This window comes from Tauraco erythrolophus, chromosome 15 (assembly GCF_009769465.1).
Source record: "Tauraco erythrolophus isolate bTauEry1 chromosome 15, bTauEry1.pri, whole genome shotgun sequence".
NCBI lineage: Eukaryota > Metazoa > Chordata > Aves > Musophagiformes > Musophagidae > Tauraco > Tauraco erythrolophus.
Genome location: NC_141479.1, coordinates 16,104,291 through 16,120,051, shown reverse-complemented (window position 1 = coordinate 16,120,051; position 15,761 = coordinate 16,104,291). Strand labels below are relative to the sequence as shown.

Genomic DNA, 15,761 nt, shown 5'->3' with positions numbered 1-15,761 from the left:
GCTGCCAGCGCACATTGCCGGCTCATGTTGAGCTTCTCATCCACCAGCACTCCCAAGTCCTTTTCCTCAGGGCTGCTCTCAATCCATTCTCCACCCAGCCTGTACTTGTGCATGGGATTGCCCCGACCCATGTGCAGGACCTTGCACTTGGCCTTGTTGAACTTCATTAGGTTCCCACAGGCCCATCTCTAAAGCCTGGCCAGGTCCCTCTGGATGGCATCCCTTCCCTCCAGCGTGTCAACCACACCACACAGTTTGGTGTCATCAGGAAACTTACTGAGGGTGCACCTGATCCCACTGTCCATGTCACTGACAAAGACGTTAAACAGCACCGGCGCCAGTACTGACCCCTGAGAAACACCATTCATCACTGGTCTCCACTTGGAGATCAAGCCATTGACTACACTCTGTCAAACGATCCTCTGATCTCTTACAGTCTAAAAACTATGGGCAAAATAGTGGCCATCTGTAAGATCTGAGTGTGTACATTCACCTTCAAGGCTTAGTTAGAAGTTAGAACACTTCGGTTCTGGAAGTGTCCTGTCCTATGAAGTAAGAAACATGTCTCTTTTTTTCAAATATTTTTGCCCTTACAAAGCATCTGTAAGACAGATAACAGCACGTCAAGCCTCGCAGTCCAAGAGGGTCACATGAAAAGGAAAAGTCTCTATCACTGATACACCAGTGACTGAACAGGATGTTACAAAATAAGACGAATACCTTCTTCCTTAGATTCTTGTGTGGCAATGTAATATCTATTTAACTGCTTGTACTGCACAAAGGACTTCATGTCTTGAAAGACACAGCTTAGTGCTGGACACTACATACATTCACTTACCCATTCCAGAAGAATGCGCTGTACAGCATCAGTGCCTCTTGACGTATTTCTGCAGGCCAGGATAACATACGCCCCATGCAGTGCAAGAGACTTCGCAGTTTCAAAACCTATGATAAAACATTTTCCTAGTCAGAAAAATATCTCAGTAACAAAACAGAGCTATAAAATTACCTGAAAAGGGTACACTAACGCTACCCGCAGTCTGACTATCTGTTTGATAAGTCACCTGGACTCAGCTTTTAAGAGCACATATGAAAACAGTTAGACAGCTCAACTTGAGCAGGTCTTTGGGACAATCATTGTATACAGTTTATGCAAAAAAGACTTAGGATATTCAAAAAGCAGACTCAATTTCTCTTCCTGGGTGTCTTCAGCTCTTAGAAGTGCAGGATTATACTTGCTCCTTACTTGTTTGACTGCGAGGAATCCACCATAGGGCTAGACTGCAGAGCTATTATGCCTGGCAACATCACAATGAAAGTATTACAAGAGTAATACATTCAATATATATATTACAAGAGTATTGTAAAACTGAGCTCTGGGCTCTTTAGATGCCCAGTTAGCCTTTGATTCATCAATCTGAGGACCACATATGGCACAGGGATCATCCAATGGGATGTGTGAGGGAATAAGAATCAAAATCACGTGGAGATAACTACTCCTTTCTCCAACCCGAATACCACCCCATCTGTACAACACTGCTGCACGAAACCAGGAACCAGAGAACTACCCAAGTGCTAAACCGCTCATGGCAGGGGGTTGTCAAAACAAGATTCTGCCTAAGGAGATCTGCAATCTACATGTGTGTTTTATTATCCATGTACTTTAAAACTTTTGCTAAAATTTTCCTTGAATTATCTGTGTAATAACAACTCTGTTTTTGTCCCATCATCAACTGAAATACAGAAATCAATTTTTCACAATTGTTCTCATTATCAATAACCAATCAAATACCATGCAGCTTCAATATATTGGTTACAGTATCATGGGGCTGAACAAGTCACTAGATGAACCAGATGATACAAAGAAAAAACAGTTAATTAAAAATTCCCTCTTTTGCATAACTCACTGATGTGACTTAATCTGCAAGAACATTCTTTCTAAACCTGAAACAAGTGGACAGGCGGTTCACACTTTGCTGCAATTAAAGCGCAGCATGAATCTCTATCCTCAGGTTTTCTTCTTTCATCCATAGAACAAAGTTTCACAGTGAATTTCTAAATGACTGTACACAATCTTTTTTTGCAATAGTGTTAATCACTTCTTTCCCATTCTGTATTCGGGCTTTTTGTTTCTCCTTTCTAAAAGGAGACTTCAGATTTCAGATTAATTTCAGTTTGTTAATTCAGGACTGTATTGCAATTTAGTGAGATCAGTTCAAATTATGAAACTGTTCACCAAGAGCTGCAACTCTCCCTCTTTCCACCTTGACATCTGCAAGCTTTGTAAGCACACTTTGTTTCACTGTTCAATTCATTAATGAAAACCTGCACAGAAGTTTTTAAACAAAAAAACATCAGTGACAATTTACACCAGGAGAATATGAGTTCTTGGAAGTGCAGGATGCCCATGAAGTGCAGAGAACTCAGCCAAAAATTGGGTTTCTATCAGGTGTGAGCTACTACATATTTGTGATGTATTCAACAGGATCACCGGGTGCCCATCTCCATGGAGAACTGTAACAACAACAGAAATTTCCATCTAGCTGAGAGGCATAACGCAGCTTAATGAGTTCCAATTAGACAAGCTTAAACTAGAAAATGAAGAATCAAACTGAAATGCCCAGCAATTTGAGTACGTGAAGAAGTCAAACAGAAAAGGTATTTGTTTTAGCTTTACGACATTTAAAGCATGTTCATGTTTTCCTTCTAAAAATTGTTTACCAAAAAACCTATTAAGATGGGCTGTTTCACTTCCACAACACCCCGGAGCAACAAAATTCAGTTACAGCACAAGACATAACTTACATTATAAAAACAACAGACACCAAGACGAATTTGTACCATTTTCTGCAATTACATATTTACAGTATTTAAGTCCAAGCAATTTTCTTGTATCTCTTTCAAAGCCATTCATTGTACCAAAGTAACTTTAATTACCTGCGTAATTCATTGCATGCACATGAATTCAGCGACAGCATATGCAAAGATTTCCCCTGCTCGTAATTCCAGTTTAAGCGTATTTAACTAGAATTTGTCATGTAACCAATGTAAGACATGTTGTACCAGAGTACTATTAGCTAGCTGTATACTTCTTGCTTTGCACAAAAAAACACACTTATTTTGACCAGCTTAGCACAATATTAAAAAATAGTTGGAATGCCTGGGAATACAGTTTTTCTACTGTTTTACAAAGATCTAGAGATGATGGACAGTTTAATTAGCTAAGCATGATGATGTTTTGCTAACACTACTCCATACCACACTGTGCAAAATAATAAATATCATGCCATTTGCTGTTACAGTTAATAACTTGATTCTCATTATAAACCAACCTGAGAAAGATTAAAATTTAACCAAGTTATATGCTGCAAGTTCAGTTAATTGTAATACCACCTTGATTTTTCCCAGCAAACTTGGAGATGAGTGCCAAACATTCCTCTTTACTCGCTCTCTTCTGGGCTACCAAAGGATGATTCTTCACCCTTAGGCAGACATGTTCTGAATCTTTCCGTGAAATTATGTGCTTAAAAAAACCTCTTTTCGGAATTTTTAAGCAGCAGTCCAGCCTTCTATTCAAAATACTGCCACAGGTCAAGTGCTGATGTCTCTCTCTATCAGACATATTTTAAACTACTAACTCATTCATGAACACTCTTGCACTGTATTTAGGACAGCTAGATGCATGCCAAAGGAGAAAAACAAATCCAGGTACCCCAAACCACTTAAAGGTTCCAACTCAACTCCTGAATTACTGGCTATAACGTCGGGATTGTATGTAACTATCACTACTTGGTCTTTCTATCACTTTGTGTGCAGCGTAATTGTTAAGGCATCTTCTCAGACCATCTACCAAACAAAATGTATCAAGAAGAGGTAACACGATGTCTACTTCACAGAACTCACTGGGGTTTAAGTATGATCTACCTATCAACTTGCTCACTCTCCGGACTGCAGCATTTTTAGATACATCCTCAAAATAAACCTTCATAGACCTGAAAAATCCTCATTAAGCAGTACAATTAAGAATCACTACAGTTTAAGAAACGACTCTGCAGGAGTTTAGAAGCATGCAATTTCTGACCGAAACACCTGAAGCAGGAGTTTGGAAGCACTTCTGTATTCAAGTCCTTTTAATTTTTTAACAAAAAGCTAAAACCGTAAATCAAAATCTGCATCGAATGTGGTTACATACACCAAAGTTAAACCATAAACATCATAAATGCCCACAGTAAAACCTCAAAACAAAAAAGAAATCACAGTAGGGTTAAAAAGAAAGAGAAATATAGATAACTTATGGACATGCATAAGTAAGGAACTAGAAGAACCTTAATTCTATCCACAAATGCAACTCTGTGGACTTGAAAAGAACCAAACTTTCACAACACAGCCCTTTCACAACGTAGGAACGTTAACGGCAATGATACTGGTTATCTTTTCCAGGAAACAAATCATATCCTCCGCGTGGTGAATCTTCCCTGTACCACAGTGCTGAGGCACTGCTGCTGCAGAGCTATGTGACCCAGGTAAAAGAGATAGCAGAGCCTACTGCCAACAAGAACTATTGCCTTTCACATTCTGCCCAGCTGCAACAGCTGGCAAAGGGAGTACATGGCTGAAGGAAACCATGCCCAGCCTCAACGTGTTACTGTTCTGTGCTTCAGTTTTCAGATTTCTAAGTAGGCAGCTCAAAAAAGCTACAAAACTTGAATATCTTCCTATAGAAAAATCACACGTTGTATACTAGTTGTGTTTTTTAACAAAAAGTAGAAACAACCACATTAGAAAAACAGCATAGGGGAATATACTTGAGCACAAAGGTCAGCCAGTTACAAAGAATAAGATAGATACTTCCCCCAAATGTGACAGAACAACATGCTTAAATAATGTACACTTTGGAAAAGCAATCACAGCATATTTAAATACTCAATAGAACACAATGTTGAGCAAGTATTTTATAAAACTAAGCTAAATTTCAAGCAGTTGCCCTGGAAATCTCAAGAGATGAGTGTCCTGAGCCCGACTACTCATGCTGCTGTTGCTTTAGCTGAACGAGCTCTAATCTGACACTCAGAAGTGACAATCCTGTTTAAGAATAAGACATACATGAGGATAAACATTATGGCACAGCTCTCCACATCAGCAGCTAACCTAGAAGACTGGGAGCAAACTAACAAGAGAGCTACAAGCGCATGGGATTTGTTACAGGCATTTAAAGCCCTTCAGCCCCTTACTTACAGCATGCTTTTCACAGACTCAGCACTCAGATCTCATTCTTCATCTTCTGTGATGATTGCTCAGTTCAATACTCTCACTTTCTTGTCTATCTGCAGTCGGCTACTATCAGTGAATTTTGGGACAGATTTTCAGCTAACAGTCTCAATTAACGAGCAGTTCGCATCGCTCAATTAATGCCAACTACATTGTGTCAACATACACCAGATGAGTATAAGGCTCTGTGAAACGGTGCAACCTCCTCTATAAAACAAAGGGATTCACAGACTGGAAAAGTAACTCAGTGATTTCTTGTTTAAATGAAGTTGAAAGCATATAAACCGTTTACCATTGCAAGACATTTTGTAAAGAATTTGCATCAGGCATTTACATGTTTTAAAACATTCCTTTATTACAAATACAATAAAGTTTGAATACACAACATGAAATTCAAAAACATTTCAGGTAACGTCGAGATTTCTCCAGCTTCCCTACCTTCTCCCAAACGCTCCGGGATACGTTGGTTCTGTCATTTACAACACATTTCAGAAGCAGTGATGCTATCTTTCTTTGCAACAGCTTAGTCCTCAATTTAATAGACTAAAGGCTTTGCTTGCATTGAGTTTCTTCAAAATCATTTCTCCCTTTCTCTCCACTGACAGAAGAGCTCTGGAGGACCAGAGATTCTAAAACATCTTCAGCTTCACATGTGCTTAAGTAATGATTTAAAGTGGTCAGCCATCGTTGAACCCTGTCACAGGCAGTTTGACTGTAAACTGAAAGGGAGCCCAGAAGAAAACATTCTTCCCTTCCACTACAGTAAACACGGCAAAATCAGGCAGGTGAACAAACATGCTCCATGGAACTGGAAGTGGCAAGCATTAGCTTGCTTGTGCTATGTATTACAAAAATCATTCCTTGATAAACCAGTAGCTAGAAGAGAAACTTCTTTTGCATATATGGTATTATGACATTGCAAGTAAAAATCCAACTTCCAATGAATAGGAAGTTTTTTACTTGTACAATTTGGTTCTTCTTGGGAAGGATCAATAATTTTACATAACCTTCAAAAATTAAAAGCAACAGTTTTTTAAATTAATTCTGCAATCCAGAAAAATGAAACTTTTAATTAAAACATTCTTGGCACTAAACGTACATGAAAAAATACTTTCTGGCCTCTTGCACTCAGGGCAGTATAGCCACTAGCTCAGGAGTTTGCATTCAGCTCTAACAACGTTCAAAACACACGCTGCTTCCTCCAGGCAGAAGTGATACACAGGAGACAGTAAAAAGACAGATGCAATTTTCTTGGGGTTTTGGTATTCCTGCTCCAAGTTCATTCCAGAAAAAAATAAACAACTTCTGTATGTAGCCATACAATATTTCTGACACTTCAATGTTACTTTGGTTTAAGATCTTTGGGAGAAGAGAAGTATTCTCACTGTTTGGCCAGTGCGTTTCTACAATACATGTCCAACATCTTATCTAGAAAACCTATGGCATGCTCAGAACCAACAAAGTCCTGGCAGCTTCGAGCTACCAAACAGAGGCCAGTACGTACGAATCTTTATAAACCCTTAACATTCTGATAAGGCACAACAATTTTAACTCAGCCATCAGAAAATTTATCTGCAACATGTGATCATCATCCAAATCATACTTGATTTTATTTGTAATGCAGGAGTAATGAAAGTATCATAAAAATATTTTTCCACGTAGAAGACGTTACTCCCTTCAAACTCCCTTTGCTTTGAAAACAAAACTACATTTTTCCTGGATCAAGAGTAAACTTGAGTTTTAGCAAAAAAGGCATGAAATGAGGAAAACCTTAAGAGCAGAACCCTGACACAAAAAGCAATACTAATACTTTTTTTTTAAATGCAACATGTAATCTACATGAAATGCAATTTAAGTCCAGTTTTATTACAGAGTAGAGTTGTGAAAATGTTAAACACTCAAGAACTTGAACAAATCATCTTTATAATCCAAAACAGACTCTCATCCCAACTTCTGCATCTCAACAAAGACACTAGATTTTTTATTTTGGGACCCAAGAGAAGTACATATAAATGGAAGAGAGACTTGTCTCCTAGACATCACTAGATTTATTTAAACTTGGAAGACCTAAACGCCAGTGACAGTCTATCAGATCTTATTCAACACTTTCTCAGAAAAGGAGTAAAGCAGATTCAAAGATAACGTGACAAAGAATCAGGAGTTACGCTAGCTCCTTTTCAGGTTGAAATACGGCAAAAATGATGTGCGATTGAGAGAAGAAACTTCTGCAAATAAGATTCTCATTGCCTGTGCTGGTGGTTTAAAGGCTACAACATCCAAGAGATCTTTCACATGGAGTGATGGCAGCATATGCAAAACATCACATCATGGACAAACTCATACTTTCCAGAGTCCAAAAAGCACCATGCGTTCTGTATCAGGATTGCTTGGCCACAATCACTCTGCTTCAATATGGGTATTTAGGATAAAATCTTAGAGATGTAATATTCAAGTTGCTCCAAAGTAAAGCACCAAGGTATTTTTAAGAGACTAAATTTAAAATGAGCAATTTGCACTAAATACTAATGCTGCCTTTGCTTCTGTGTGTTTGCAGGCACATGGTAATGACACATACTAATATTTTTTCATTGACAAGTTTGATGTTATATGAAAGATACATCCTGCCTCTCCCTTTGTGTGTAAATTGGACAAATGTGTTTTTCTTGGAACCATGAACCACAGAAAAAGCCAACCAAAATGAAACAGGATGACTAATGCATTGGTTCTGTTTTCCATCTAACCAACTTAAAAATATGCACTCATTATACTTTACGCTTCTTTGCAACATACTGTTCTGGGCAAGGCAAAGTTATTCTTCACAATAAGTGTATTGCCATTGTCACTGACAACACTCAAAACATGTTTCATCTGAAGGCAGCACAACACCAAACAAGTGTGAAAAAACATCCTTAAATTGATAAAATTATAAAGATCTGTGACTCACTGTTCCTGTAAAAAATTAAAAATGCATCATTTGAGGCAAAGAACGGTAAATTCATAACTGAAGATGCTGCAAGCAAACAGAAGTACGGAACACTGACTGTGCCAGGCATGTACATTACAAACGTGCTGTGACCAAGAGCCACAAAGTTGCAGTGAGATCTGGTATCTACTCTAGCTGTACTGTCCAAAGACGCTCACCAAACCCACTTTAAAATGCAACTACACACGACAGGAACAAAGCTTGGACTTCGGTTCTTCCAGCTCTGCTAAAAGCTGACACTGACGATTATCTCAGCCAGCCAAAGGCACAGGCCAGCAGCAGATTGGAACCCACGTTTCCTCTCCTTTATGCTGTAGAGGTGCTACTATCCAATGTAAATATCCCAATAACAACCAAAGGTTCCAGCCTGGAATGAACCCTACTGTGAGATGCAGCTTATTAAATACAGAGCCAAGTTCCTTAACACGTGCCATTGGTTTAGTAGCGTAAAGGCCATTCCCACCAACCATCAAACGTCTGCCCCTAAAACACATGGACATGACTACCCTGAAAAACTGTGGCTTTGAAATAAGTTAGATATTCTTAAAGAAGCTTAATCAAAACATAGGAGGAGACAGAACTAAAACGGAAATTTAATGCTAAACTGCACAGATCATCCCAATCAAGAATTTTTTTTTTCTTTTTCCAATTGCTATGTCATATAAATTCAAACAGGTCTCGTTAGGTGCCTGAATGGATGAACAGCAGTCAGGGACTAGAGTGGAGGGGACAATCAGAGAGAAGAACTGAATTTTCAGTGAAATCCCAGTTTTATCTTTTGTATCTACTCCTTGCATGAGAGGTACATCAATGACCAAAAATCCCAGTCAGAAAGGATTCAAACATGCATCTTCCACTCCAACTGATCTCAAAGCTCTGTTTAAATAGCGTACCCTCCTCTAAGGGGGAAGAGAGCCTCAGCCTTCATGCTTCATCTATTAAATGACAGGACCACACTCCTACCAAATCTCAAACAAATTTTTCCTGAATATTTTTTTAAAGTGTACTGTATCAGTCCAACAGATGCTATCAGAGTGGCATTTTACCAATACTAAAATCATTTGCAGAAATTAACACTAGTCATATCTTAGTATCACATCTGCAACTGCAGATTACTCTGTTTGAACTTTTATTTCTCGGTGTTTCTTCAAGCGTTGAATAAATCCATGTTTTCTTTTGATTGTCTTTAAAAATGACTGTGTGGTTTCTTGCAAACAAGTCAGCCAGTTTTCCTAACACAAATCAATCATTGTATTTAAAAAAAATATACATAAGAATTTAGCATTTGGCTTTATAATTTAATGTTTAAGAAGAAATCAGGGAGTTTATTTTTCTGTTTATGTGTTTTTTTTTTTCCTTTGTAACAGATAACATATCATGGAGGAAGATAGGCAGCATCGGAATACACAGCAACTCGGCATGCAACTTCGCATTTTCTAAACAAAAATAACCTTCCCACGTAGAAGTGCATCTACATGTATTATTACCAAGCTGAATCAAACAAAAAGTTATATAAATTTTAAAAGAAACCTGAGCTAGCAACTTAGTCTCAAAACAAGCAGAACTCATTTTAGTGTGACTCATATTCCTAATTTTAGTTAAAAAAAATCTAAATTACTTCATTCAGAACTACATATGTTTATATTCATAAAGGATAAAAAATATTTTGTGAGACTACAGTTATATTAATACACTACTTCTATTTTTATTGCAAAATAAACACTTCTAAAGTAAACATTTAACTCAAATCTAGAGTAGCAGAAAACAATAAATCTTCCCATAATGTAAGTCAACATCAAACCAGCATCTCAATGACATCTAGATCACATCTCAGTGGTCAAATCTGACACGACATTTAGGGCACACAGTTTCCCAGTAAATAATCATTCCTGAATGTTTAGTCACTATGGGATAAGTGACCAGTTTTTTTGTTTATTTGTTTAAATAAAGTCAGTCTATTTATAAGTACCATTACTTTAATACATTATTAAGGAAATAAATAACAACATTTTCATGCACTCTACTGTAGCTTCGTTGCTATTTTATAGTAAAGCTGAGGCAAGCTAAAGCAGTGGCAACAAAACTTAAAACAGTCACATACAAAAAAATAATAAGGATTTACTTAACATTAGTCGGAAGTATCAAAGGCCAACAATAAAGAGATTCCAGTTTCTAGCTAATCCACACACCCTTAAAGGGTCTGTGTCCTGAAAAATTGCCAGCATAAGAGCATTCATAATTGGGTTTACAAAAAGTCTGATCAGATATTCAGTATCAACTAGGTTTTGAAAGCTGTTTTGATGGGCACTTTTTTTTTTTTAAACTCATCCCCAAAACTTTGGGGCTTCCCCCCGCCCCTTATTGTTGCTATTTTTAACACATCTTCTTAGACAAGCTTACTTTAGTGACTGGAAAAAAGCCCAGAGAATTTAAAATTTATCTTTGACTGTCTCTCTCGGGCTTTAAAAAAAAACGTTCCAAGTTCAAAGAAATGGGGTTGGCAAACTCTTCTTCTCTAAGTCTGCTCTTTGCATCAGCAGTAGCTTTAGGCAACATGACAGTTTTTCCCACCAAAGCAAAAATGAAGGAAAAAAAACAGAAGTTGTCTAGCTTCTTTTCAAGTACACCTCCATTCTTCTGTAAGCCAACAGTACCACAGGTTCCTGTACTACTTAGCTAAGTCCTAATTAAACATAACAAAAAAAATTAGTTGCATGTTTTGAATCTCCTTTTGGCAAGTACAACAGATTGATGTTAATAAAAGAAGTAAATTTAATAGAGGAATACTTCATCCAAGCCAGAATAATTAAAAGACATACTGTGCTGTCAGCTAAAGTGCTAGATCCTCCAAGCTTTAATCTGTAAGTTATTTCAGGATAAATACTCAGTGTTATGTAAAAATACTGAGAAAGTACCGCAACATGAATCAGACCAAATTTTTTCTTAAAATAAACTTGATATTTATTTATATAAGTTACAGCAATAGTGAAAAATTTTAAAATGTATACTAGACATTTTACAGATAAAAAATAGAACAAGGTTCTTTCCTAAACAGCTCACAAATTAGGTTACAAAAAAGATGTCTTAGAGAATCAAACATACACAACTATGTCCTGTTCTAAAGAGCTACAGACTGTGTCACAGAGGAAAGGAACAAATGAGCAGACTGAAAATTAAAACAACGCTACTTGATTTCTGGCAGTCACTACCCAGCTCTGTCTTTGGTCAACATGAGATAAGACATTGTGTTTAGTTCAGCAGCAGAGGAAGATTTTAATACAAAAGTCACTTCAGGATCCTCTGAAAAGAACTGAACACAGGGAAGATGCAGTTCTTTGTTCTTTCAAGTGCACGCAAATAAAAACAGCAGACAAGAGACAGCTAGCAAAGGGCAAGATAACAAGACATAGAGGTTTGGGAATTCATACAGTCCTGGATTACCTCCTTAAAGTCTAGTTTTTCTGGATTAGATGGTATTCAGGATGGGTACCAACCTCCCAAGGTTCAAAACTGGCCAACCTTTTGGGTGTACTTTAAACTATGAAGGAAAGAGGGAGATGGGAAGCTGTTATGTAACTCAAATGATCCATCATGTGGTTCCAACATACAAAGTAAGGCAGGAGATGGAGTTCTGAAACAAAAGATGAAGAATAAGAACAGTATTAACAAAAAGTGTCCATAGACAAGAGTAAGGAGAACGGAAAAACAAGCAAGAATTAGAAGACATTAAATTATAACATAAGGCCACGGGGGTGGGGGGGGGGGGGGGGGGGGGGGGGAATTCAAATATCTTTGCTGCACTTTACAGAAGGGCACGAAAACACATCATGCATCTTCTCACACCAAAAATAATGTTGGGGGTTTTTTTTAGACTACATTTACAGTCTACCTGCTAACAGCTGGAACACCAGCAACCCATCCAAGAGCTCAATAGCACTTGCTTTAAAGCAATAGCATTTGCTTTAGAAGATTGTTTAAACCTGCATGTACTATATCATTTTTATTTAAAACTTCAAAGAAGTTAGATTTTGCTAGTTTGAGGAAGGGGATGTTAAATCCAGAAATACATTAACACCTACAAAACTTTACATCTGTAAAATAGAAAAAACTGCCAGGTGAATAAGCATATTAAATGTTTTCTAAAACCTACTGGTTTTGTGATTATCTTGTGACTCAAGATTTTAGAGCACAATTTGCACATTACTGTGAATTAAGTAAAGTGCGTTACTTCTTCTGATAGTCAGAATCTAGCACTTAACAGTTCACTCCAGATCACACAAAAAAATCAGGCTGTATAATTCCTGCTCTCACACTCAGTCTGCCTTGGCCATGACAGACTCCCCAGTTACATGACAAAATCTTAGTTTGTGTGTATAAAGACTAGTAAGTGATATTTACTCACCAAATTACATCACATACCATTATGAAGCATATCTGCGTTACATTCTAGACACACAACTTCTTGTTTTGCAAGAGGCAAGTGTTTAAAGTACCAGATAAAAAGAATAGAATCAGGAAGTCCAGGTCTCTATTCCTTTGACCACAGACGAGATTCACAAACAGATACAGTAAGAACCTCTCACAAATCACAATCTTCACTCACTCAGGATGCCTAACGTGTGCTGCCAAGTCATTGCCTATCTTAGCAAGGCCCAAAATAGTCCCAATTTACCTTCAGAGGTAAAAATCCTTCAACAAGAGTAAGATTTACACTCCTCAGATATTGCTTGCAGCTGGACACAGACCCAAACAAATAAAGCGTTTTTTGGAAAAGCTTGCTTTACACATTTCTAGTTGCCATATTTTTTGCTCTTAATATATCTTAATTACTCCTTCTGTTAAAGAATTAGAATAGCTTTCAGAGTACACTTTTTATCCTGTGACAGAAGAATCCAACTTTCTCACTTTAAATTGGAATAGGGACATAATCTGCAAACTTAGGTCAGTTACTGCAGCCACATGTTGCTCCATATGTAAAATAAGACTAATCACACGTTTCTCAAAATCTTAAGTAGCATAGTGAATGTGTGTAATGTACAAAGGTACAGAAGCAAGAAATGCTGCTCATGCTTGCCAATGGCAGAAGAGGAACACAACCAGAACCTCTCTCAGTTCCTAGATCTCTGAATACACAATATAAAATTGCTTTCTTCAATCTGGTTGTGTTAAGGGAGAATTTGAGATCTTCCTTGCGAACTTTTAAACAGACAGTGAATTTTTGCACAAAGGCAGCTTTTTGACTAATCATCACAAGAGGAAAATGCCCCACAAGTTTTATGAGCTTCAGTTTAGATATCCAAAATAAAGAAAATTCAATTAAAGAATGTGCTGATAAAGCTGCTTGGTTAAAGAATAAATAATGAAGTGGCAACAAATGTACCTTCTACAGAGATAACATAACCCGGAAAAAACGAAAAATTTCTAAGCTACAATCAGTTTTCTGAACCTCAAGTCACAGTGCATGGAAGAGATTTAAATATATCCAAAACTGAACTGTGATGGTTCCTTGTTTGCACAGATATTATTACTACCAAGAAAGTGTAACGACCAGAAAACCTAACTTCGCTAGGTTTTGGGGGATAAACAAAACATTAACTAAAAATAGGAACTTAGAAACAGTGACCAAGGTAATTATACTTAATTTAAGAAGAGGAAACAAAGCATATTACTACAAAACTATTCAGATTTGAAGACAGGAGGTTTGTAGGCAGCTTTTTGAAGCAACAGATAAAGTACTAAAAGCCATCACGTAGAAATACAGCAAGGAATCAAAAACAGCTAGATGTTAAACAAACAGAAAAACTGAGGTTATATAGCTGAACAAAGATCTCCCATATTAAAAAGAAAAGTGTATAGAAGAAATAGAAAAAGGAGAAGAAAGTCTCTCGCAGAAGAATAACAAAAACAACACGAAAGTCTAAGAACTAACAACTGTAAATATCGTTAATTTAAAAAATCACAGAAGACAATTACTTTTGTTTTGATGGTCTCCTTTGAGAATTATTAAAAGAATGTGACATTTGATGTATTTATTTTCTTAAGTCATACGCCGTCTTGGCTTTTACAAAGGTTTGCACGTCATAGACTTTAGGATGAACATAAGATCAATTTCTTTCTCACAGTACTATTACTATTTTGTAACTCAGGCAAAATTCTGGCCTCACTAATTCTCAAGTCAGTAGCAAGACTCCTGTTAATCAGGTCAGGATTTCGATCTTTATCTTCCTGAGTTCTTACCTGCCTCCTTTCACATCCTTCTTGCTACAGATTTACTATTTCAGACTTGAGTTTCAAAACCTTCTAAATCCTTGACACAATCAAGCATGAGGAGATTGAAAGGGACACAAGATACTGAAATACTTTCTTCTTGTTATCCTACTGCTTAGCATAGGTATAGTCCCTAAGAAACTTTCTGCCAGTAAGCCAAAAACACGGTGTCCATTAATATACATCTTTAAGCTGTAACTAGAGTCGATAATACCTAGGAAAGTCACTAGCTGTCTCAGAAGATACTGTCATTAGAAAACAGAATACATTTATTAAGGTTATCTGCCCCCATCATCTAACAAGCTTTCTGAAAAAATACAAATGTACAGCTGACACTATTCAAACAACTCTTGCAGCACAGTTCACTTTGAAAACATGCAGACACAAGACGACGCAGAGAGCAAGTTCTGTGTTGCAGTGAGATAGACCGAATCATGCACAAAATAGTGAGAAAAACCTTTGTGAAATTAAATATTTCAAAAGACAGAAAAGCAATCAAGTTACGTTGCAGCCCCTTGAAAAGTCTTTTTAACTTTAAAAGGCAACAGACAAGAAAGTAAGTACCACATATGAAGGCTCCTGTTCCACAAATACGTTATTCCCCTGTAACAGGAGTACCAGAAAGCACAACAGAGTCGTATACCTCAACCCCATCCTTTGTGAAAAGATTCCATTACAAGTAGTAACCATTATTGAACCTTTTAGCCCAGACGTAATTTCTTACATGTTACAACAAATTTCACATGCATTGTGAATTTCAGCCAAGGTTGATGAAGTTCAATAACTTGGCTAACCAACCATGTGTACTTCTTATTACAGAAGTAATAAATAGATTCATCAAAATGGACATGAAAAGCAGTACGAACATCTGACACCATTTTCAGCTTACTCAATAAGAAAAATAAATTACAGAAGTCCAAAAGGACCTTTTAATATTTACAATATATAACAAGACGACAGTCGGAGGCATACATAAAGCGGAGCAGTGTTAGTATTCCACCCGAGTTAAAATAAAGTGATGGCACTCATGGAAGACTCCATCACTATGACCTACTACACATTTTCAGAGTACAGCACTATAAATCAGTGAGAACCCTCTTCTATTAACATTATTCAAAGTTTGAAAATAATAGCTTTTAGTAGTTTTTTAATTGTTCAAAATACAGCAGCATAAATCCCTGACTGACAGCTATTAACATCCTGCAAAAGAATGAGTTAAAAGTTCTACCCTACGGGCGCCGTC

The 15,761-nt window shown here is 37.2% G+C and overlaps 1 protein-coding gene across 2 annotated transcripts in view; it reads right to left on the bottom strand.

The window, feature by feature from the left end:
* WWOX (WW domain containing oxidoreductase) overlaps positions 1-15,761 on the bottom strand; it is a 528,024-nt gene that overhangs the window by 498,393 nt on the left and 13,870 nt on the right. For both annotated transcript variants that reach the window (XM_086620786.1, XM_086620787.1), the window contains exon 5: positions 839-945. In XM_086620786.1, the coding sequence (XP_086476912.1) occupies positions 839-945 (107 nt within the window). The remainder of the gene's footprint in view (positions 1-838; positions 946-15,761) is intronic.